At 40.4% G+C, this 25809-nt stretch overlaps 2 protein-coding genes across 3 annotated transcripts in view; one reads left to right on the top strand and one right to left on the bottom strand.

The window, feature by feature from the left end:
• Positions 1-16382, bottom strand: part of LOC119483524 (gamma-aminobutyric acid receptor subunit beta-3-like) — a 73680-nt gene extending 57298 nt beyond the window's left edge. Inside the window, exon 1 of one of the 2 annotated variants that reach the window (XM_037761712.1) lies at positions 15747-16382. In XM_037761712.1, coding sequence (XP_037617640.1) covers positions 15747-15898 — 152 coding nt within the window. In that variant the 5' untranslated portion in view covers positions 15899-16382. The remainder of the gene's footprint in view (positions 1-15746) is intronic. The other variant, XM_037761713.1, reaches the window with a different exon arrangement.
• Positions 1-24833, top strand: part of LOC119483532 (gamma-aminobutyric acid receptor subunit alpha-5-like) — a 34012-nt gene extending 9179 nt beyond the window's left edge. The window contains exons 6-10 of the mRNA XM_037761745.1: positions 3747-3829; positions 10441-10584; positions 18020-18172; positions 18393-18604; positions 19062-24833. Of these exons, the coding sequence (XP_037617673.1) occupies positions 3747-3829; positions 10441-10584; positions 18020-18172; positions 18393-18604; positions 19062-19361 (892 nt within the window). The 3' untranslated portion in view covers positions 19362-24833. The remainder of the gene's footprint in view (positions 1-3746; positions 3830-10440; positions 10585-18019; positions 18173-18392; positions 18605-19061) is intronic.
• Positions 24834-25809: the final 976 nt, after the last annotated feature.

Raw genomic sequence — 25809 nt, 5'->3', positions numbered from 1 at the left:
TTCACAACCCCTCCGCCAGCTTAATGCACACGGAGCCTGATGGCGCCCCATTATAGCAGATAGCTTGCAACGTATACAGCTTTATCTGCTGCTTGAAACCTCGGAGTGAGTGCATTACACACCATTATCATTAGGTACAGTTGAGTTGCCATTCTCATTGATGCTCCTAGCGTTGCCTTTAGACTGGTGTTCTTCTGTGTAGTCATTTGCTACCATACTGACAATTTGTGTGAATTATAATGACAGTTCCTTATTTTTCTCGTGTTTTAAAGGAACAGTGTGTAGTATTTAGGGGGATCTATTGGCAGAAATGGAATATAATATTAATAAGTATGTTTTCTTTAGTGTATAATCACCTGAAACTACGAATTGTTGTGGTTTCGTTACCTTAGAATGAGCCGTTTATATCTACAGTACATAGGGAGCGGGTCCTCTTCGGGTATACTTGGACTTTTCTGTATACTTGTCAGTAGAAGCCAAGTATACTTGGACTTTTCTGTATACTTGTCAGTAGAAGCCAAGTATACTTGGACTTTTCTGTATACTTGTCAGTATAAGCCAAGTAGACTTTTCTGTATACTTGTCAGGATAAGCCAAGTAGACTTTTCTGTATACTTGTTATTATAAGCCAAGTAGACTTTTCTGTATACTTGTCAGTAGAAGCCAAGTATACTTAGATTTTTCTGTATACTTGTTAGTATAAGCCAAGTAGACTTTTCTGTATACTTGTCAGTAGAAGCCAAGTATACTTAGACTTTTCTGTATACTTGTCAGTAGAAGCCAAGTCTACTTAGACTTTTCTGTATACTTGTCAGTAGAAGCCAAGTCTACTTAAGTATAATTTTGTTAAGTATATCTCTGATAAGTACATAAAAAGTAAACTGAAAGCATACTCTCTTATTTTAAGTTTAAACGACGTATACTAATAGCACACTTGAATAAACATCTTTTTGGCTGTCACTTTGAGATCCACTGCTCTACACAGACAGTAATACTATACAGTAACTTATTAATTTCAAATAAAAGTATCTAGTAATATGTAATAAATTAACAGCACTGACTGCAAGGTCCCGGGTTTGATTCCAGGACCTTTGTTGCATGTCGTACCCTTCACTCTCCCTCATTTCCAGTCTCTACCTCGACACTGGCAAATAAAAAAAAGGGCAAAAATGGCCAAATAGAAAGTGCTTGTTAGTGTGAAAAGACAGATGGTGCAGCATGGTGGCTCAGTGGTTAATACAGCATAAAGCTCCTGGACTCAGCCCTTTTCCCGCTTTGTCCTGTCGTCCAAGTTCTGGACTTTTCTGCAAGGTCAGGCGTATTGGAAACTTTAGATTTCCCACAGGTGTGAAGGTGCGTACGCTGGTCTGTTTCTGGGGTGATGCACTGCTCTCCACTCAGTCCACACCGGCCGAACAGAATCACGGGGCTTATCCGAGCTTCTATTTTACCCCTGATATTTAAATTATAGCTGCATTGGGATTTTAAAGGAACTGGCACACACCAAATTAAAATCTTTACAGGCATCCCTGCTAACGGAGCAAGGCCACATGAATAATTAGAACATGGTATAATCGCCAACAGCCATGTTCTCATTTATTTATCCCAAAGACACTCTTCCCTCTCCTCCATACACAAATCCTTCAGCTGTTTTACACACAATAATGCAATTGGGTAATCCTGCGCTGATGTGGAAAGCAAGCTGAGTCCCAAAACAGTCAACTCCGTGGGGACCAGAGGTGGCCTCTTATCCCACTTTGCTATGCTTCGCTCGCTTTAATGATATAATTGGGGAAACCTCCCTGCGGTAGATACGTACATGCGGGAGATTTTTTGGGGCATAAAAAAAACACGACCCAAGAGGATTTTGCCACATCTTGGTGACACAGTTGTCATTAAGATCATAACGCAGATCAGTGAAGGAAAAATAATTAACCTTATACTGTAGCTAATGTCGACGTTGCTCATATGCCTGAATGCTTAGAGCAGAAAACACAATGCTGGAGGAACCTTTAATGTAATAAACATGTGTTTTTGTGCATGGGTTGCTACACCACTTAATTCCCCTTCATCCATCCCCATTAAGGAGGACCTATTATGCTTTTTTCCCCTTTCCTTCATTGTGTTATATAGTTTTTTGTGCTTGTAAAAGTTCTGCAAAGTTACAAAGCCCAAAGTCCACGCCAAAGGGAGAAACACTGCTACTGAACTGCCTGAAACGCCTCGCTTGAAGTCCTGCTTTCCTTCTGTACCATGGTGATGTCACCAAGTATCATATTTGCATAATACCTGCCTATCAGCTAGTTTGGCTCGCCCTAAAACAAAGCTAGTTAGAGCGGAGCTGGAGCGGAGTCCGAAGAGTTTGGTTTGGTTGACCAATCACAACAGAGTGGGCCAGCTGACCAATCAGCCAGTATGAGAAAAATAAAGCGTTTTTTGAACATTAAAGCATGTAAACATGTTCTAGTAGAAACTAGGGGTGTCAAAATGAATGCTATAATAATGCGATAATGCTAATTTCTTTAACGCATTAACACAACTTGAGATTATTAGGTTGTAGAAACCCTATGTCACACTAGCTTGTCTCAAAGGAGGTTAAATAACGCTCCAAACCTGTGCTACATTTTTGCGATGAAAAACTGTCATGGCCATTTTCAAAGGGGTCCCTTGACCTCTGACCTCCAGATATGTGAATGAAAATGGATTCTATGGGTACCCACAAGTCTCCCCTTTACAGACATGCCCACAATTTGTCATTGTTTTGTGTTGTTAATTGATTTACAATAATAAATATATACATACATTTGCGTAAAGCAGCATATTTTTCCACTCCCATGTTGATAAGAGTATTAAATACTTGAAAAATCTCCCTTTAAAGTACATTTTGAGCAGATAAAGAGTAGCCCGAGTAGAAACCCAAAATACGTATAGCCAATATAAGTATGCTGAAAATGAGCATAATAGGTCCTCTTTAAGTTCAGTGAATCGACATCAACATATCACTCTATTACTGTTTATCATCATGCAATGTGCAACAATACCCAGAGGGACTTGATTCAATCTAGGGCAGATAGCTAAAACAAAAAAAACAAGTATTATGAAGTGTGTAAGCTTGATTTGTACGCCTAATTGACTTTAATGTTGCCGTTCTTTCAGGACGGTGAGAGAGACGGGAGCTAAAATGATAAGAACATGTTGCGAATGACTGGCAGAAAATTAGATTTAAAAACGTATATGTGATTGACTAAATCTAAACGAAGAAGGGGATAGACTTCACCTCAAGTCCTTAGCAATTCAAATGGTGTCCATGAGGAGATAAGATTGTGTAATATTCATATTTAGAACAAAAATGACTCACATAAGAGGCTGTCCCGAGGGTCATTTAGAAAAGATTCCCCATCTTTTATGGAGAGACAAATAACACAGAAGCTCTGTGACCACCAGATGGTAGCATTGCCACTGTAATACTGGTGTTGCTGAGGGAGGGGAAATACTGCACTTACAAACAGTACTGTACATTGTACCTCTCTCCTTAGCTTACGTCCTTCTTTAGTTTATTTAATTGCAGAGATGGCAAAGCTGCGACCTTCCTTCTAATTGTTTTTGGTACCCTGTAATTGTAGTGATTCAGCAACTGGAGCTAATTATACAGTGTTCTGTATAAGACCCCCAATTAAGTGTTCAAACTGCCAAAGTAAGACTGTGCTACATGGATAATGGGTGTATTACATGTGTTTCTCCTTTAGACTGACCATATCAGCAGAATGCCCCATGCAGCTGGAGGATTTCCCCATGGATGCACACGCCTGCCCTCTCAAGTTCGGCAGCTGTGAGTACTGTACAATCTCTGAATGTCTACTTTTACATTTATCTTGCTCTTCACTATATGCTAATCCCAGCTATTGTGAGTCCAATAAGTTATGCACAAAATCTAAATTTAGAGAACAATAAGGGATAATTGTTTTGGCTAATTGATGCTGCAGTTGAGGAGTCATTATCTACTGGAGATTGCTGACTCTTAAAGCATGTAGCTAAGCTGTTGTAACAGCAGCACAAGTGTAGTAAAGTCAGCAAAGTGAGTCTGAGTGCACTGATGGTGTGTTTTATTGCTTATGAATTCAACTTATATGTATAATAAGAGGAAAACTGTGTTATATTTTTGTGTTATTTTAAGTTTTAAGCCACAAAAAGCGTGAGTTTAAGAAGATATACATGTACACTGACTGAGATCTATAGAGGACGGAACCTCCCAAAATAAAAAAAATAATTAATGTATAAATAAGTGACTCGATAAATAAATAAATAATTAAATATGTCATTAAATATAGCAAAAATAAAACAAAAAATAAATGTAGCCATTAATGAATTGATAAAATGTGCCATAAATTGATATTTCTGTTTTAATTTGCTTCTTTATTTATTCATCTTTGTATTAATTAATCTTATTTATATACTTTTCTGTTTAATTTTCCCTTTTATTTATTTATTATTATTATTTTTTACATTTAATTGTAATTTGTTTGCATTTATTTTTTATTTATATATTTATTTATGCATTTATTTTCTTAGTCATGCATTTATTTATGCATTTATTTCGTTTTTTATTTAATTATTTTTATTTATTTGTTTGTATTTATTTATTTATTTATTTTTTATCTTATGTTTATTTTGAAATGTATGTATTTATTTGTGTAGTAAGCAAAGACGTAAGACCTACCCGAGAGGATTAAGACCTGGGTCAACTCACTTGTTTGTTTTACAGTATCAGTCACAGTCAATTTAAGTCACCCAGAATGCATTGCAAAGGGATTTTAAACTTCCTGCGTAACGGTAAAGTGCTGATTTGACAGATATTCATGGTCCTCTCTTGCAGCTAACGTTGATAGAGGTCACTGAGTGAAGAGATTAGTGAATGTTCTCCAACACTTAATCAGGCCAATGATAAGAGCAGTTCTCCCCAATGCCTTCTTAACACGACGGCTGCTCTCTGTGTCTTACCAGCGACGACATGTATAGAAACTTGAGTGGCCGGGGGGGTATTTAAAGAAAGATCTGGCCAAATGCCACACCTTGGGAGCCTCTTGGGCTAAAAGGATGAGGCTCTTATCCCCAGATTGCTGCGAGACGCGGTCCACCCACACTCACTATGTAAGGGAAGCACATTTGACGGCAATCCGATTACAGCGTAAGGAGCTGTTGGGCCTTCCCAGGGCAAAGTCTGACCTAATCGCCCCCCGCTGCGATACCCTGCAGGTGAGAGGTGTAAGTGTATAATAGGAATAATGTGTCGAAGGTGACACTGCAGTTTTACAAGGTGAAGCGTCCTAATAGGGAGAGTATCTTTCCTTTCGTTGTCTGTAGCGCCGTGAACGAGTGCAACCTCTCAGTCTGACCTGACCGCCTCGCGATTTAGCCTCTGTCCTCAGGTGGCATTACGCCGTACATATTAAAACCTCCACATCCCACTGCAGCAAAATCCACTACCACGACTACAACGTGATAGTTAAACCTGCAAAAAGGAAATTAAAAAAAAGACTGCAATCCCTTTTTCTTAAAATGAACAAAACACAAACATTGTTTTAGTCCAGTAATCTGCGACAACACTAAACAGTATTTTGACTGTATCCACTGTTTACTATTGTACATCAGTGGGGGATGAAAAGAGACAACATCCGGTGTAATGAAAAATGAGCAAAATTAATCCCTCATGTAAAAAAAAAAAAAAAAAAAAAAAAAAAGCCACCAAATCTCTCCATCCCCTCCTCCTTTTCTGTTCGCTTTGTTGGTTTGATTGTCTGTTTCTCAGCAGGGTTACGGGGGAAACTAATGGTCCCATTTTCATGAAACTTGGTGGAAGGATGTAGCACAGGCCAAGGAATAACCCACTAAATTTTGGAGCGGGTTGGCTTTTTCTCGAGTGCCACTCTAGTTCAAAATGTCATGATTTGATCATTCAGTACTGCCCTACAAAGGCAGAAAGCATCACTACAGAAGCAGTGAAGGTTAAAGGAGTTAAAGGGGTTTTTCAGGCTGGCCAGCAAACTGCGTAACACTTAAAAAGGTATAATGTCTTCATTTTAGGCTGATTATTTTACCCCAGATATCATTGATATGATACTACACACGCGATGTCAGTTTTATTACACGGCTTTGCTGAATACTCGATTTTGATTGGTCAATCAGGGCGTTCTACGGTCTGTTATTTCTTCATATCAGACCGTTGCTATGTATAACCGACCGTTGCTATGGGCACAGTTCTGATGTCGGACTCTGGAGGACCGTTTTTGTGTCAAATTATTGATTTCTCAAGTAAGTAGTTGTACATTAAGCACGATAATGTACAGCAAGCGGGTCATTGTTGTGAAATAAACCCCTTCAGGGCTCCGTGTCGAGTTGCAGCATCACCCTGTCGGGGTTTATTTCACAACAATGACTGGCTCACTGTACATTATCCCTTACTAAACAGATAACTAAATGTATCTCTGTTCTGCTACGTGCCTGTCTGTCCATCTACTGTTAACATTTATATTGAAATGAGTACAATACATAAGATTTTCAGTTCAATATATTTAAACATGTGATTTAAAGGGCACATATCATGCTCATTTTTAGGTTTGTATTTGTATTTGGGGTTTCTACTAGAACATGTTTACATGCTTTAATGTTCAAAAAACACTTTATTTTTCTCATACAGTCTGTCTGAATATACCTGTTTTCACCCTCTGTTTGAAACGCTCCGTTTTAGTGTTCGGTTGTACTCAAAACAGCAGTCCACAAACCAGTGGATGACGTCACGGTGACTACGTCCACTTCTTATATACTGTACAGTCTTTGTCTGTAACAGAGTGCAGTAAGTGCAGCTTGTAGATTACCACACCAGAGTGTAATTAATCATTTTTATATGGTCAAAAGGACACCAGAGTTTAAAGCCCAGTTCATTTATGAAGGTCATAATAGCCTTGAAGTGCACACTCATAAGGCCATCTTCCATCGCTCCTTTGTATCCACTCTTTGGTGACAGAGTAGTGATTCATTGTGCAATAAATAGCACAAGGGGCCTGCTCTAAAGTTGGTCCAGGTAAAGGGCAGCTAATCCCTTATTCTGGCCTACAGTATCTGTATCCTAATTTAGCTGATGGCTTCAGCCATGCAGCTCTCACATACACTGAGGAGTTAGAGGAATAGTATTCAGGTAATGGTGAGCTCAGTGATGTGTAGCATTTAATTCAATTTAATGCAATTCTTTTTATTAAAACAAACAAAAAAATGGCAGCTAAAATATATCTTTCGGAGAAGCTTTGCACTAGTTTTTGCAGCAAGCATTGGAAGCCAAAAGCTGTGAAGTGACGGAAATCCATGACAATCGTATCAAATCTGCGTCAGTAAAAGGCCGCAGGTCGAAGCCAACTCATAATGACAATAACTATCTCAGAAATTACCTCATGATTACCATAATCGACGGCTCTTAGACCAAAAAAAAGACTTGTCATGTGGAGCTTTTCATTGGCCAGGCGGATGTTTAGAAACTGCTTGTTCTCCGAGTAAGTGCATAAGCATGCAGATGATGATGTGAGGTGCACAAAACCTGAAGGGAAAACAATCAAATCTGCTCTAATGAGTCATCTCTCAGCTTGTCTTGCCTTCAACCCACGACGATCCCGCTGAACATATGTAGTAGTGAATCATTTTATGATTGCTCTCCTTCTTGGAGCCTTTCATATTCTAAGATATGAATGTCTGGGTTGCTCGTATAAATAAACACGCTTTCATGAACAGCAGAGAGACGTCTGCGATCCACAGCAGCCACCAGATTCAGGATAAGGATTTCCTCTTTAACGAACAGCAGTTCAGGATTTAGAGGGTCAAAGGGAGGGCTGAAGCTGCTCTAAAGCCAAACCATGGCACCAATTCTTGTTGGATGAATGCTACAAACTCGTGAGTTGGCTTTCTCGTGACTGCTCTTACCACAAAAAGAAAATGACAGCATTGGTTTAACAACCTATGTTTTATGCTTCCCTGACAGGTGACCTTTTGCAGTTGTGGGAGTAATTGACTGTTTTCCAAACCCCACTCCATTAGTCGCTGCTGCTGCTACGCCTGTCAGGTTTCCCATTCTCGCTCAGCACAATTTTGTCAATTTTTACCAGCTCAAATGGCACCTGTCGCTAGCAGAACGTCGGCTTCATGAGTTGTTTGCAAACACGATATTATCTTACGTACTTGTTCGTATATTCAAACACTATGTTTCACTTTTAATGTTACATAAGTTATATTTATCTATTTTTTAACTTTCCCAACCTCAAGAAATTTAGTAGCTTTAGTTGCCTGGGTTTGGAAGACACTGATAGGCAACTCATTTAGTTTTTTTGGCCTTTTCCATCTTGGTTTTTGGCCATCGCCATCTTGTTTTTTTGGTCGTCGCCATCTTGGTTTTGGCTCGTCGCCATCTTGGATTTTGGCCGTTGCCATCTTGGTTTTTGGGCCATCGCCATCTTGGATTTTGGCAGTTGCCATCTTGGTTTTTGGCCATCGCCATCTTGGTTTTTAGGCCATCGCCATCTTGGATTTTGGCCGTTGCCATCTTGGTTTTTGGGCCATCACCATCTTGGATTTTGGCTGTTGCCATCTTGGTTTTTAGGCCATCGCCATCTTCGTTTTTGGCAGTTGCCATCTTGGATTTTAGCCGTCGCCATCTTGGATTTTTGCTCGTCACCATCTTGTTTTTTTTAGCCGTCGCCATCTTGGTTTTTGCCAGTCGCCATCTTGGTTTTTGCCAGTCGCCATCTTGGTTGTTTCCTGTCACCATCTTGGTGGAAAGACACTGATAAGCAACAAATTTAGTTGTTTAGATTGGAGAACTTGTTGGTTTTCTCTTTCAGGCCATCATATGCTTCCCGTTTGATTGTCCAGCTCTCGTTACATATTGTTGAAATCTGCTCAGGTAGCGACCCTGTGGTAATACTGGCCTGATATTGACCTGTGTGACACCCTGAATGTTAATTTACATGTAACTGTAGGAAGAACACATTTGGGTTTGTGAAATCCCCTGCATTCATTTCCATTAAAATTCAGCTTCACTCAGAGAGCGTGGAGCTAACTGTATAGCCGGTGATGAGTTTGGCTGAGTTGTAGCTCCCTTTGCCTCGCGCACAAGACGGGAGCAGCAAAGCATTAAGCGTGACCTGTTGAAAATTTGGCACAGGTGCACTGCCTTGCCTGCCAAAGTCTTTAGCTCTTCTTCTGCGTAATGAAATTCCCCAATAATCCCTTATAGCAATCTAACTACCCTACAATTAAGGTCCTGGCCTTTGGCCTGACAGTGCCCACATTTAAACACTACATATATTGTACAGCAGCGTGCAGCTGCCAAGTGAGCGCCCAGAATGGAAATGCTCGAGTTAAGATGTTATCCACTGGACTGAAATAAACAACCCTGTAATACAAAGCCAAGCCAAGGCTTTTATTAGTGTTTGTGACAATCAGTTAAATAAGTTGTAAACATTTAATGTTTTAATGTGGTTTTTGGCTTCCCCTGTGTTCTATTCATAGATATGTCATGTACATAATTGTCTACTTCACACCTTCAGAACAGTTTTTTCAACACGATTCATCCAGCAACTTTTTATCCCTGCTATGAAATTGCAGCCTTTAGAGAACATCAAAATAATAAAATCAATATTAAATTAAATTGAGTGCTGTAAGTGGGCAGACGCAGCCCTCCTCTTTTCCTCTCAGCAGATAATTCCTTTTCCCAATTTCCCCTCTCTGTTTTTGGAATGTGTTTTTAAGATCTTTAATATTTTTCCTAATCTTATGTCAATAGACATGATCACTAATAGCTTTTTAGATCCTCAAACATCTCTTTTCTAATAAATAGTGCACTCGGATTGGATCTCAGGTTGAAAGACGATTGATAAAAACAACCAAACGTGCCATTTTAGAGACAAATCCCCCTCTCTCTGTGTGAGCTAGACTTTTCATCTCTCCCTATTCCAGCCCTCAACGGGGGGCAGATGATAGATCGCCGTCCAGCGTTTGTACGCCATTCAAACACGAACTAGCAGGAGAGGCTTCAGAGTTTGTTTTTCATCAAGTGTGATGCAACACATTATGGTTAATCTGACTCTGGTCTGGTTCCTGCCCGACAGGGGAGATCACCTCTGACCCAGAAGTGTGGTTTAAACAAAAATACACTCAAATATCCACCCACACACACACACACATAGCATGCAAGCGAAATTCTGTTTTGGGCTTTAAGCCTGCGGTCTAATCAAATAGTGCTAGAAAGACTCTCCCAGCACATAATATGAGCGATAACAGGGTTCAAACTAACTGTGACGTGTTGCTGAGTAGTTTATCTTGCATTTTAGATTGTTTGTATATTAAAAATGAACATGTTAAAATCTAATTTTGAGTCCTCTATCTCTTCCTCTCTCTCAGATGCCTATCCGGTGTCAGAGGTGGTCTACACTTGGATGCAGGGAGCTGCTAAGTCGGTGGTGGTTGCAGAGGACGGCTCCAGACTCAACCAGTACCATCTTATCGGGCAAACCGCTGGCAAAGAGGACATACACACAAGCAGAGGTGGGTGGTGTCTATGGATAAAAAACATATGAAAGTGATGCAAGACAAATAAATAGTTAACGTGCCTGTGAAAGAACCCCAGCAGGCAGCTGTATAGTAAAGGATAAGGCCTGTACCAAATTCTATTTATGTAAAAGGATGAATACTCTCTGTGAAGGCAGGTATAATGGAGTACAGTAGGGCTTCTGAATTGCCTGAATGGAAGGACATCCTGTCCATATCATTTCATTCGACGAAGGGAGCAGGCCGGCATTGTCTGTTGCTAGGAAACGTCTGCGCCGTTCGTTCAAAAAGCAATCAATTATGTATAGCCGCTGTAGCTGTAACATAACCGTTTTAGATGAATTTATATTTAACAGCCAACCCTTGGTTTCTTTTATTTATGTCTGTATACATGGAGAAACATGTGCTTCAGAATTATTAGTATCAAATGATGTGGAATGTACTGTAGCTGAATACTGTACTTAAGTACAGATTTGTACTTTACTTGAGTATTTTCCATTTCATGCAACTTTAAACTCAGAGGCAAATATTGTGCTTTTTACTCCACTACATTTATCTGACAGCTTTACTTCGCTTTTTTTTATTACAATTAAAGCAGTAGTAGTTACATTTAGCACAACCTTAAACATCTACAGCAGTAAAATGCAACATACACATTAATTCAGCAGTTATATTAATCCAAAAATGTCATTTATAAAAGTAAAACACTGACAGGGAACATTTTACTGCACAAGGAATACGTTTACTTTTGATGCTTTAATCAAATTTGCTGATAATACTTACATACTTTTACTTAAAGGAACAGTGTGTAGCATTTAGGGGGATCTATTGGCAGAAATGGAATATAATATTATGTTTTCTTTAGTGTATTATCACCTGAAAATAAGAATTGTTGTGTTTTTGTTAGCTTAGAATGAGTCGTTTATATCTACATAGGGAGCGGGTCCTCTTTACGGAGCCGTCGTGTTTCTACAGTAGCCCAGAACGGACAAACCAAACACTGGCTCTAGAGTAAACCATTCGCATTTTCACGTCGGCCATCGTAGTTCTCAAACACGCTTGACACACGGGAGAAGTTTCAGCTGGCTGCAATCTGCGACCTCACCGCTAGATGCCACCAGATCCTACACACTGCACCTTTAAGTACAGTTTTGAATGAAGGACTTCTACTTGTAGAGTAGTATTTTTCACAGAGCATGTCTATTGCCTCCACGTGGCTCTCAACATGCAGCTAACGGTGCTAACAGTGTAAACAGAGCTGTTGGTGGGTGTTGTAGTTTATTTTAAGTCAACTTTACATACAGCGTCCTGCTGCTGTAAATACTCCATGACTGAAAACAGTCCCCAACCATTTGGTTTTGGACATTTATAACGATAATAATGATACATTTTATTTATAAAGTGCTTTTCAGGGTACTCAAAGACACCTTACATAAGTAAGTCAGATATAGAATAATGCCTTTAACCCATTAAAATGCATAATAAAATACATTATGTAATGTAAAATGTTACTCTAAAGCATTGGGATCACATTTGCCAAACGAATATTCAACCACCTTCATAGTGCAACATTTCTATCCTCTTATATCCACTCACACAATCACCCTCATTCTTCCCCTTTCTTTCTTTCACCTTTTTCACGAGTAAAAATTTCTACTGTATGTGAGTACCGCACGATAAGTGTAATACCAAATAACGTGATGTAACTAATTCTAGATTAGAAGAAGATAAACGCTGCTGGGAGAGATGGGGCGTGCGAGGCGGAGAGTAAATGTGGGAAACATTATCAGGAGATCAGAGTCAATGAGTGGAGGCTAGTGGAGGAGAGTAGCCTATCCCTCACACAACCAGCTGTCTACAGGCCCGGACAGCCCTGTCAAACAACACTTATCCCCGCATGAGCCCAGTGCGCGCACACACACACACACACACACACATACACACACATAGAGCTAGAGAGAGACCTGAGACCTCGGGTTAATCCCCCCCCATCCAACCACCCATCAGCTTTTGCATAAGAAGATGACATCACAGATCAGTGAGGGATTGGTTGGTTGGCTGTCGCTGAGTGTATCTGTGTGTACATTTATCCTCATGAGTACTAAATGTCCTCACAATTATAGTAAAAAAACCTACAAAGTCAGGTTAATTCTACTCTTAGTTATAGCTGAGCTATGTATGAAGGTGAAACATTAAATACGTTTTATTAAGTATGATTGGAGGCTTTTATTTTGAAATACTTCAAATTTGATCTAGGTCCTCACAAAGATAGAAAAAGAAATGTGTGTGTCTGTTTGTATGTTGGGATTGGACAGCCTCGCTCTGACGTGTGGGTTGGGTGGGTGGTTGTGTGGGGGTGGGGTGCGTTGAAAGGCATCTGCTTAATACTCTTATGTAAAACGGAACTGTAATACACTTCCCTCCAGTTTCTAGTAGAATCATTATTAAAAGAGTGGATTTCCCCTGTTTTTTTATTTATTTATTTGCGCGCCACAACTGAAACCTCGCTTAGCAAAGGGTTAAAGGGTTCGTTGGTTGAGGGACTGCCTGGCTGGAGAGCCGAATTGCTGGTTCACTGGCTGGATGGTTGATCGTTTGGCATGTTGACCAGTTGATAAGAGGTTGGCTGAATGTCTGGCTGGCAAAATGTCTTCTGGTAACTATAAATAACATGATAGGGAAACCTTAATATCCATCCAGGAAAAATATGTAGAAAAGTTAAAGGTGAACTGACATAAAAAAATTGCAAAAAGGTTGAACAAAATCGTAGTAAAAAAAAAAGTAGTCTTGTGGGAAATTAATCCAGAATATACTTTAAATTAAAGGTACCATTTGGAGTTTTTTTTGTAAACAAACAAGCTTATGTTTACATTCAGTGTTCACCAAAATACATCATTTGGTCTCCTAAAAATGTTGTTCCATACAACAAAACTGCATTGTGAATTACGTTTGAAGGAAACTTATTTTGTCGGGGATTACGTTCGGTTTTGACGTATCGCAAATACATTTGTAATGATGTTCCACGGAAAGGCCGCGTAGGGATGAGGTCGGGAAGGTGGATGGGTCAACAAACCTCAGACTTTGGCCCGAGAGACAAATCGTGTCCAGTGTGAAACTTTGTTTTTACTAAACAAAGTCGTTTTTTGCCTAAAACTAATGAAGTAGTTTTGTTGCCTAAACCTAACCAAGTAGTTTTGTTGCCTAAACCTAACTAAGTAGTGTTGTTGCCTTAACCTAACCGAGTAGGTTTGTTGCCTAAACCTATCTAAGTAGTTTTGTTGCCTAAACCTAACTAAGTAGTTTTGTTGCCTAAACCTAACCGAGTAGGTTTGTTGCCTAAACCTATCTAAGTAGTTTTTTTGCCTAAACCTAACTAAGTAGTTTTGTTGCCTAAACCTAACTAAGTAGTTTTGTTGCCTAAACCTATCTAAGTAGTTTTTTTGCCTAAACCTAACTAAGTAGTTTTGTTGCCTAAACCTAACTAAGTAGTTTTGTTGCCTAAAGCTACCAAAGCCGTTTTGTTGCCTAAAACTAACCAAGTAGTTTTGTTGCCTAAACCTAGTTAAGTAGTTTTGTTATCTAAACCTAACCGAGTAGTTTTGTTGCCTAAACCTAACTAAGTAGTGTTGTTGGTTTAACCTAACCGAGTAGGTTTGTTGCCTAAACCTATCTAAGTAGTTTTGTTGCCTAAACCTAATTAAGTAGTTTTGTTGCCTAAACCTAACAGAGTAGTTTTGTCTTGTTTTCTTTCAATTTACAATGTTAACTTCATGTTTAAAACTGTTTATAGTATAGTATATATAATATAGTATATTTTAAATTATGCGTACTAGCTAGACATGTTTCGTCGTCAATTTTCTGCTCAATTAGGACGTCATATTCTGCCATATTCTCAACATCATCCGACCAGGTCTGGCCTCCAGTGACATTGTTTGATGACACCCACTACTCCTTCTTTCTCTTATCTGTGATCAAGCCCAGGCGTAAACAACATTTTATCCTCTTTGAAATATCACTTCATCATTTACTTCAACATTTAATCAATAGCCAAGGTCATTTTTTTTAATGTATTTACGTGTCTGACGGTTCACTTGACATTATTTGTTCGCCCCTAAATCATCAAACCGCCATCTGGTGTTCTGATTAATACAAGAAAATGCTAAACGTTATCTGTGAACTCCATTTAGCCGACGGACTAAAGGCAGTAAATCATCATTCATGCAGCTCAAAGCTTCTGTCTGGAAACCGGCCAAATCAGTGCTGATGAGTTTTGGGCTCCGGGGGGGTCACATTCAGTCCACTAGGTTAATTTACTTTCTGTATGTGTTTGACTCTCTTTGCTAATAACTACCACAGAGCAAATATGACACTTTCAGCTATAATAAACATGCTTTAAATATAATACCACCACCTTGGGCACAGCTGAGAAGTGTTACTGGAGGTGGAAGTGGGAAAACAGCCTACATGTAAAACCATTTTTGCAACTTTAGCAACAACTTCTCACTGTTTTTTTGTATTGCAAGGTGCTGCTATGTGACTATATTTGATATTATACAAGTTCAAGATCTGGCAATTGGCTGGACTGGAGATTTCTTTTTGCTTTAATAAAAGTCACCTCCAGTGACCTGTTGTTCCCCTCGCTTGATTAAAACAAGTCTGACAGTACCCTGCTGTTTTATTGGGTCTAGACGAAGTAATGAAGCACTTGTAAAATTCAAAATAGCAGTTAATTAAATGATTGCCTGGCCTTTTCTTGTGCTGTTACTCAGAGCTGCAGTTCGTCTGCTCGCTCTGGCTTCATGACCTCAATGAAAACGTCCTTTTTTGTTAGTTGAGAATGGACATAGATCCTGAAACCTCCATAGGTCAAAGTACTGCAGGGATGTGATGGTGTGAGACACATCTAATCTTAGTACAACACTCCCACTCGAGGACACGAAGGAGGAGATTAGCCTACAAGTTTCTCTTTAAAGACATCTTTAAGGATATGACTTCCACCGTCTCAGACGGCAGTGTCTTTCCTAAAATAACTCCCCGTCTCTAAAAGTAGATAAGACGTACTACAGCAACAGTTCTATGCACAGTTTGTAGGGACTCTCCAGTGGATAATCACTCTGTTTACCCTTCAGGCGAATGTGCGAGCTCCTTTTCCTACTCACCAGTTGACCAGCATGGCAGCGTTGTTCCCCGAGATGAAGGGAAGTTCCCCCTGGACGTTGTGAAATACAAATCCTTGGGAGAAAAGCAGTAAGATCCACCGGAGGAACATGTTCCTCCTCATTCCTCTGCCCCCGGTCCTGTCGGGATCCATGCATCAAGGGCAAAGGTGGCCCTGGGGTGCCCCAGGTCGCGTGTCTGGATGTTTCCGACAGTAGTAGAAGTAGCTGTGAGCCAGACGGCCTGGAGTCATGAGGGCGTTAGAGGGCCCAGGCGATGGGGTCGCAGTAAGAACTAATGGGGATCTCCTGGTCGAGGCATGGCCGTGGCAGTGATCTTGATAAGTGTTGTATATAGCTGTTGTTGACCCTCAGTGTGGATCGGCCTGCGAAACAAATTTACCTCACTTCCAGCCTGCTGTCAGTTGATGCCCACGGATGCATTTTCTGAATTGCTTCTTCTTTCCCCTTCGCACGCCAGACAGTCCCATCAACGTTTGATCCTTATTCCACAAAAAAAAGATAAAAGATATAAAATGTCCACACGGTTAGCCCCCCTCCATCCCAGCAGTGATTAGCAGCAGCGAGTGTCCCTCATCCGCGGCTTAACAGTGTGTGTCAGCAGTTAGAAATCATGCTTCATGTGTGTGTTTCACGGTGTGTATGTGTGCGTGTCGGCGCCTGGATTGGCAGGGCGGAGTAGGCGGGGCTCAGGGCTCTGTGAGGATCCCGGGACAGGAAGCCTCACCCCCCCTCCTCCTCCTCCACACTCCCTCTCTTTCCCTCACTGATGGCAGGATGCAGATTGTAACCAGGGATTAGGGAGGTTCAAAAATCCGATTTTGCCTGGAGAAAGCCTCATGTATTACTCTGCGTGTGTGTGTGTGAGTGTGCGTGTGTGTGAGTGTGTGTGCTGCGTACATGTGCCCTAGTGTGTGGAATATAGTCATTGGGTTTTTCATAGTTTACCAGCGCCTGCAGTCACAAACTGCTGCTGGCGAGAGGATTTTTTAAAGCCTCAAATGCAATCTTCGGTTGTTTAACTGAATATTGTGTCCCCTCTCTTCCTGTCTCTGTGGCTTCACTTTGTCTGGATTTACCTCCAACTGTTGAATCAGACATTAAACGCATAATAATCTATTGTCATGTCCTCTTCACAATCATGTTCTTACAATAATTAACAGTTTAATAATGGATTAGAAGTCAGGTTAAATTCTGTGGAGTCATAGGAGAGCCATAAAAAGAATAAGAAAATAAATGTGGAAATATAAAGAGCAATAAACAAAAGAATAAAAAAATGTGGAATAACAAACAAACAAATAACATAATATAAAAAAGAATGATTATAAGCATTTTATTTAATTTTTCATTTATTTGTTCATTTATGTGTATTTTTAAGTATATATTTATTTAATTTTAAATACATATTTATTTATTTTTGCATATAGATTACTCTTTTTTCTGTATATTTCTAAAAGACTATCTATTTTAATTTATATATAATATATTTATATTATATTATTAACTTTATTTTCATCCCATTATTTTTCCTTATTCTTTTCCCTATATTTTCGTTTTTGTATTCTTTTATTTATTTCTCTTTATATTTCCACATTTTCTATTTACCTATTTATTCATTAATTAATTTATTTTTATATTTCCACATTTTTTTATTTATTCATTTATTTATTCCTCTTTATATTTCCACACTTTTTCTTTACTTATTTATTCTTTTATTTATTCATTTTTATATTTTCACTTTTTTTTTAACTTATTTATTCTTTTATTTATTCCTCTTTATATTACCACATTTCTTTTTAATTCTTTTGCAGATTTATTCTTTTTTTATGGCACCCCTAGGACATACAATTCGCCAACTGAATATGAAATGTTCTGTTTATCCCAGCTTCATTTTTTAACTGATCCACCTCCGCCGCTTTCCATTCTGCAGTTTGCACCACCTCTAATTAGTTCATAATGAAATAGCAGGTAGGAGGAGAGATACATTAGTTAGGGGGAGAAGGTTTACGACCACTTTTCAAGCTGTCAAGTTTATGGTCATAAAAAGTAATTTAGCCGGTAATGATTATGTTGTCCTGTGTGGTAGCCCGACACCTGTGGTGCTGCGAGGAGGTCAAATCACATATTAATAAATCCATTTCTGTGGCTCAGCTTAAAGCAGATATCTCTGTCATTAAGAGACATCTAACCGCTCGCCTCGTTTAAAGTCCCTATCTAACTTTATATCCTTGTTTATTTCTTTTCCCGCCCCTCAGGAAAGTATACAGTGATGATGGCCCACTTCTACCTGAAGAGGAAGATTGGATATTTTGTCATCCAGACGTATATGCCCTGTTTCATGACTGTAATCCTGTCCCAGGTGTCATTTTGGCTAAACAGAGAATCAGTTCCTGCGAGGACTGTCTTCGGTGAGTGAAGCCGCTTGTTTACTCATTTACTTCCTAACGTTTGATTTGTCTGGGTAATATTCCTGTCATGCACATCCACACAAGGGAGAATAATAACAGTTGCCCACTGAGCAGCAGCGCTGCGGTAGCTGGCAGTTAAGAGTTATTAAAGCGCCCACCTTTGAGTGAGGGGAGAGCAGAAACTCAATTTAAACTTGTCACGGCCTTTGTTTGCACCCAGGGGTGACCACCGTGCTGACTATGACCACCCTCAGCATCAGCGCCAGGAACTCGCTCCCTAAAGTGGCCTACGCCACGGCCATGGATTGGTTCATCGCCGTCTGCTACGCTTTCGTCTTCTCCGCCCTCATCGAGTTCGCCACGGTGAACTACTTCACCAAGAGGAGCTGGGCCTGGGACGGCAAGAAGGCTCTGGAGGCACAGCACCCTAAGGTACCACATTACATGTTGAACACCTTGAAGTAGCACACATGTAAACTTCCAAGTCTACGTTAAAGAAGAGAGTGGTATCAGTCTTCTCGTCTTAACAAGAGAGCGAGAAAACAAATACACATATTTCGCATTAAGGTGGTATTCCCACAGCCAGTCTTAAGGTAGATGTGTGAATTGCACTGAAAACTATGAAAATGATTTATACACTAGACCACACAAACTGCATCAGAGTCATCTGGATATTGACTTGACTTCACAACATTGATTATTATTCAAGTTGCTCGCTAAGTGAGTGAAATTTAATTACACAGCACCCCTGCATTTACCAGAATGCTTTGCCAGAAATGTTTCTGTGAAATCACTAATCATTCCAGACAGAGTGAAACACATTGATTATACAGAAATGCTCCGGCTTCAAATTATTTTACCATTCAATGTAATCTCTCTCCCGCTGTAGAAGCGAGACCCCATGGTGCTGTCCAAAAAGCCCAACAACGTCTGCTCGGCGGGCGTCAACTACACCCCCAACCTCACCAAGGACGTGTCCATCTCCACCATCTCCAACACGACGTCGGTGCAGCTCCGCGCCTCCGAGACCAAGATGGTGGACCCCAAGAAGACCTACAACAGCGTCAGCAAGATCGACAAGATGTCGCGGATAGTGTTCCCCGTCCTCTTTGGAACCTTCAACCTCGTCTACTGGGCCACGTACCTTAACAGAGAACCAGTGGTGAAAGGAGTGGTCACCTCGACGTAATCTTTCTCTCTTTTTTTTTTTCTGAGACAGAGTGTAAGGGGATTCAGTTTGAGAGTGGGTGGACTAAAAGAAAAAGGTCTCTGCCCCAGACAAAAAAAGAAATATCTGCGCTTGAAGAACAAAAACAAACTATACTCAACTATCTAATTCAAGCACTTTTGAATGGATGCAAGGCTTCAACAGAATCCCTTTCCCGTTTTTCATGGCCTAAAAAACTGCTCGATCACAAAAAGAAACTGCTTCTTAAGACTACGTCGACGAGAGAGCGGCTGCTTTGCTTCTTTCTCATCTCTCCTGCTGCAGTTTGCATGACGCTCTCCTCAAAAGGGAACTCCTCTTTGTCTTGAATACCGACCATGTACATGTCAATCACCGCTTAAAGTATGGGAGCACACTTCATCGCTACTACTTGAGGTTTTAAACGGAAACTAACGTAGGCATTTTTAGCAATTTTGCCTAAATTTAAATATATTCTTATCATGGAGGCTTGAAATGCATAGAGCGTGTGCTACGGAGGAAAAAAACATGCATTTTTTTTAATTTAAAAAAATTATTTAAAACATTAATTCCACATCGTGTGGAAGAAACTTCTCTTGAGATTAAGTGCATTAATAATTACGTTTTATGTCTCTTTTAAAAAAACAAAATGCTGTTTTTTTCTCCTATTGCAGCCGGTGCTTGTGTGTCTCTTTGTACATCTTTACTTGAACATTCAAAGCCTTCTGCTGCAGGCCTGGTTTCCCAAAAGCATCGGCAGCCTCGATGGAAAATGACGAAAAATAGATTGAATGCTACCTGAAGGTGAAATTATCACCGCAGGGGTTTTTAAAGGCTTCTCCATTCATAAAAAAATTAAAAAGTCGTCATTTATGGGCAGCTTGCCAACAAGAATATCAGAAAAACTTCTTTGGCCCACTTACACTGGGTGACTGGACGGCTGTAGGCGGTGTGTTCAGGACAAATTTAGAAATTGGATGCTGGTGCTTTGACTGAATTTTGAGCCTGGGTCACTCAGCTAGGAAACTAATATTCACAGCTGAGAGACCAGTGCTCGAAACGCAGTATATGTGTCACATACAAATCAGCGTCGTGAGAGTTCAGAGGCTGTCATTCAGGGCACAAACTTGGATTTAGGCAAGCATCCATATTGCTGCAACACTACCAGCTCCAGTTGTAGGACTAATTTGCCATGAATTCTGGGTAAATTAAGGACGTTTTACTGGGGAATATCTGACCTCCCAGCAATCAATTATCATACTATTTTTCTGCATTCTAGTAAAATACTGAAAGTAAAGGAACTGAAAATAGACAAAAATATCCCCAAGAGAGAGGTGAATACATGTCAGCAAACTTACTGTAAAGGCCTGTGGTACCGTGGAATATGTGGTGACTTAAAGGGGCTACTTGGTGAACTAGCTGGAGACTGCTCACACGCTAGCTATCTAGCCGGGACATGCTAGTGCTTGTCAGTCACAATGGCTAAGCTTCAGCATTTTTTTGCCATTTTAAATGATGATGTGAGTAGACAAGTTGATTAGACTGTTGTCAGTGGTTATCAGCTTCATAGATGTGGGTCAGTAGGGGCCTACTACACTATACTAGTAGGTTTTATCATTGATTCACATGGTGGATCACCGAAAGAAGGAATAAAAGTAGACGACAGCGACCTCTAGCAACTAGTAATTATGACAGTATGTGTAAAAACGTAACGTTTCATGCAGTTTTACGTGTTAAAACTTGTTGCTTTTAAGTTTCGCTATTAGTAGGCGTAGCAGGCCCCTACTCACCCACATTTATGAGGCTTATAGCGACTGATAATGCACATTTAATGGCCTGATTACAGTCGAATCAGGTGCAGCAGACCTTTAAGCTACGAAGATTTGGGGAAATTAGGCTGAGTTTCGTAAGGGAATCATGTAAATAAACTTTTAATTTTCAACTTTGCTTTGACACAAAAAAAGACAATGTTGAGACTTTGAGTTTTAAACCCTTGGAAGAAAAAAAAAAAAGCCAATGCCTAACGTTGACTTTCAATTTCTGAAGATGTTTTCATCTGATATCTTTCTTAATGTTTGTGTGCAAGATTCTTTTCTTCTTGTTGCTTGTAGAGGAGCTTACATCTGATCAAACTTTTTCGATCTTTGAATATGATATGTTTTTGGTTTCATCTATTTCTACATTGACTTGATCGAACCGGAAGAAATGAGCACACGATTGTGGCATTTTGGCTCGAGCCCACCATAGCACAGCCTGTGCGACTTGTTCGACTATGGTGAGACATACTCAGGAACAAAAGGACCCATGCTCCCAGCAGAAGAGTTGCCTCAGAGTCACTGTTTCTTTAATCTCATGGATGTTAAACAGTGCAGTTGGGAGCGTGACACAACGGCTTGGTGAAAAAAACTTACGAATAAAGATGACATCAGCTGCTACTGTACCTGCTTTGCTTTGTGAAATTGGGACCTACAAATATCGTCACGATATCAGCTTAAAGTTCTTTCCAAAGCGCTTTTGTTTTGAATTTTTGTGCCATAATTTCTTGTAGTGTTTTTGTGATAGTTTGAGTTGATGTTGATTCTGCATTTTCTGTAAATCTAAGGTGTCTGTCGATGGGTGTGTATCAGAGCAAAGCTACTGTACGTTTCAGTGATTGTTAAAGCGCAGCAGCAGCAGCAGTGTAAAAGGAAGTCCAGTGAAATGCAGTTGAAGGCGATCTATACGTCCGTCTGCCTGGGGGTCGCCATGGCAGCAAGTCCAGATGAACAGACCCAGACATCCTTTTCCCCCGGCGATAACCTCCAACCTCTCTATCTGCTCCTCCACTGACTCTGCTGCTTGTACACATTATCACTGTGTATAATATGCTAATTTGTTTCTGATTACGCCCGCAGTAGTGGAGTCCTTCACAAAGTTTGGGGGTCGTTTTGTTTGTTTTTTGTCAGAGCTGAACTGCTCCAGTGCTGCTTTATTTCAGCTGACTAAGCCTTATTTTGAGTTGTATTACCAAAGGAAATGAAACTGTAATAAGCATTTTTTGGTCCCTAATCATGTAAGTGTATTTAGCCTCCATTGTTTTCTCTATGGATGGCGACGTCGGTCCGTCTGTCCGCCACTAAAACATTCCCATCAGCCTTAGCTGGGGAGCGTTATCTATGCTCCCAGGGTCCTATGTTCTCCTCTTAATATGGCTCATTAAGGCGACCTTTCAAAGGTCTCAGTGATGTTTTTTTTCCCTGTTCAATGTATGTTTCCCTGGGTCAGCTTATAGCTCACTGATGTTATACTCCTTGAAACCCACACACTCTAATATGTGGACTTCAGACATTGATATCTCCACAGTGGCTGAACGGATCTTTACCATTCCAACTGCATTTGAAACATTCATGTCCCTTTGTCATTTTGATGTTTGAACTGCAAGCATAAGCCTTAGCAATGTCTTACAATGTTAGTTTATGTAAAGAACATAGGACCCTGGGAGTATAGAGATGATGTTCGCACTACGAGCGTCAAAAGCAACAAATCGGCCAAGCGTTGCCAGCTACATTGTCGCAGAGGTTGTGTCTAGAAATGTATTTCCCAAGTTGCGAAAACGTGCGAGAACTCTCGCGAGACTCGCTGCTCGACGACCTATCCTAACCCTAGTCATTCGAGGTCAATGCCTAACCTTAACTATCTTGTGAGAGTATCGCAACTTGGGGGTTACATTTTAGACACAACATCTCGCCGAGTTGCCGTTGAAGTGTTGCTCAAGCGCTCGTTGACATAAGTTATGGCGTTAAATACCGTGTCATTGGAGCGCTGGAAAAAACTGAGACCAGCTCAACTTTATTTGTAGCGTGTCATGCCCGTCACACAGCGACAAGTGTCGGTCGTCAGTTTGTAGCTTCATGTCCCCTTTTGCTGTGTTGCTCGTAGTGTGAACACAGCATTAGGGGAACGTTATGGGCTAATTAGCGATGGTTAACATGCTAACAAGCTGGCAAACATCTATCCATCCATCCATCCATCCATTTTCATCCCCTTATCTGGGGCCGGGTCGTGGGGGCAGCCGACTTAAGCAGGGAATTCCACACATCCCTCTCCCTAGCAACGTTTCCCAGCTCTTACTGGGAGCGTTCCCAGGCTAGACGTGATATATAACATGGCGAACATGGTAAACATTATAACTGCTCGGCAACCGATTTTAGCATTATCATTGTAATGCTACGTTCACACTACGAGCAACAAAAGCAACAAAACGGCCAGCGTGGCCAGCTACATTGTCGCCGAGTCACCGTCGAAGTGTTGCTCAAATGCTCGTTGACGTAGTTATGACGTTATATAGTGCTGGGAACTCGCTAACGGCATTTACATAGACAGAACAAAACAGGGTGAAACAAAAACATGATTGGTTGACGCTTCACCACGTCATTTGAGAGCTGAAAAAAGTTGAGACCAGCTCAAATTTATTCGTAGTGCGTGTCGGGCGTCACTTTGGCATGTTTGCCACAGTGTGTCAGCATGATCACACACTATGGCGAACATGCTAAATTGCTTAGCATCAGCATATTAGTATTATCATTGTTAGCAGGCTGATGTTATCATCTAGCTCAAAGCACTGCTGTGCAGCCTCACAGCCCTGCTAGCACACACTAGCAGGGCTGTGGTTGGCAAATAGTGGTCCGTGAGCCAAATTTGGCCCTCCAACAAAAGCTGTAAACTTTTATAGTTTACAAAACTTTATTATTTTCATAAATAGACTGCTATTCTGTCCATACATACACCTTTCTGAGTGCCCCTATCTATCCATCCATCCATCCATCCGTTTAACCGCCCCTCTCCTCTCTATTGCCAGCCAAGAAACGATTGCCCACCCCTCCCTCCGTCCTCCAGCCACTGTGACAGACTCATCTGCCATACATCTGTTAGAAAAGGGATTTAGTTCCGCTTAAGTTACTCTCACCCATTCAGGGGGGCCCCTTACAGCAAAGCGCTTCACTCCAATTTAAGCCCCGACTGGCCCAGCCGATGACAAACGCTTGTTTTTCTCTCCCCGTAGTGTCTGGACAGCTGTGGCTGGTGCGTGTCAGGGACAAATTTAGGATTGATTATATGTACTTTATCCAAAGCTAGCTCATGGGCAGCGAAGCATTGGGAAGTTTTGAACTTGTGTCTCTCGACTGGGGAATGTAACACACATGCAGCGGTCTTCTTAAAGAGACTTGTGCAGCGATCGCAACAGTTGTCTATCCCAGGAAGGGGAACAGGCAGCCATTACACATGCATGACATTTCTCTTGCTTTTTGAGCATCAATCGGAGGAAACATTAAACTGAGATATTTGCTTACAATTTTTTGCAAAAATGCAGCAAAGCCATTGTAGCTATAGCTGGGCTTAACAACGTATTTGTGTTATTCATTCTTTGTTTTATGTACTGTATTTGTTTTATGTATTATACTTAAAATTATCAAATAAAAAAGGATGAGCAACGACGGCATTCGTTATTAAGCATGAGGCGAAGCTGACAGAATCCCTCTTATAGCTTCATTAAATCATGATTATAGTGCAATCTGACTGCAGTTCTTCGGTGCATCTCAGCTGATTCCCTATTGATATTTAACTGCTTGATGCATGTAGTGTCTGCGTGCTCCGATTCCACTGATCACACATCTAGGAAAACGTCTATAACTCCGTCTGTCTTTGCTTTTGTGAAAGCAACGCTGTCATTACGTTCTCCAGAGAAGACTAAAAAAGACAAATCAGCTTCAGTTATACTTCTGCCAATCCTTATTTATCATCATTATCTAAAGCTATTTTCATCACTGTACTTGATGAACAATGAGTGACCAGCTTTTTATAGATAAAAGTGCTTTCACTTCTATTGAGCACAGATACAAGAACATCAGACGTCTTGTCATTCACGAGAGAAGGAAATCATTAATATGCTCACTTTTGAAGTTTGCGCTAATATACAATTTTGAAGTATTTGTATGGTCGATAAGTTGTTCGCAGTTTCCCCACAAACGATTTACCCTCTGAAAGTCTCACATTGTTTAATTTAAAGAGGACCTATTATGCTTTTGTGCTTTTCCCCTTTCCTTTAGTGTATTATATAGTTTTTTGTGCATGTAAAATGTCTGCAAAGTTCCTCTCCCCCACAGAAAAACTGCTCCTGAACTGCCTGAAACGCCCCGCTTGAAGTCCCGCCTTTTCTTCCGTAACGTGGTGATGTCATCAAGTAAGACATATACATAATACCCGCTCAGCGGCTACTTTGGCACACCCTCAAACAAAGCTAGTTAGAGCGGAGCTGGAGCCAAAGAGTTTGGTTCGGTTGGGTATGAGAAAATAAAAGCTTTTTTAGGTATATATGTGTATGTATGTATGTATATATAATAGGTCCTCTTTAAATAACTGTTCGGGGCCTAAAGAGGTTTAAGTATCCAATATTTCACAAAAAAAAAAAAAA

This window comes from Sebastes umbrosus, chromosome 24, assembly GCF_015220745.1.
Source record: "Sebastes umbrosus isolate fSebUmb1 chromosome 24, fSebUmb1.pri, whole genome shotgun sequence".
In the NCBI taxonomy this organism is placed as follows: Eukaryota; Metazoa; Chordata; class Actinopteri; order Perciformes; family Sebastidae; genus Sebastes; species Sebastes umbrosus.
This window is presented reverse-complemented; position numbering and strand designations above follow the sequence as displayed.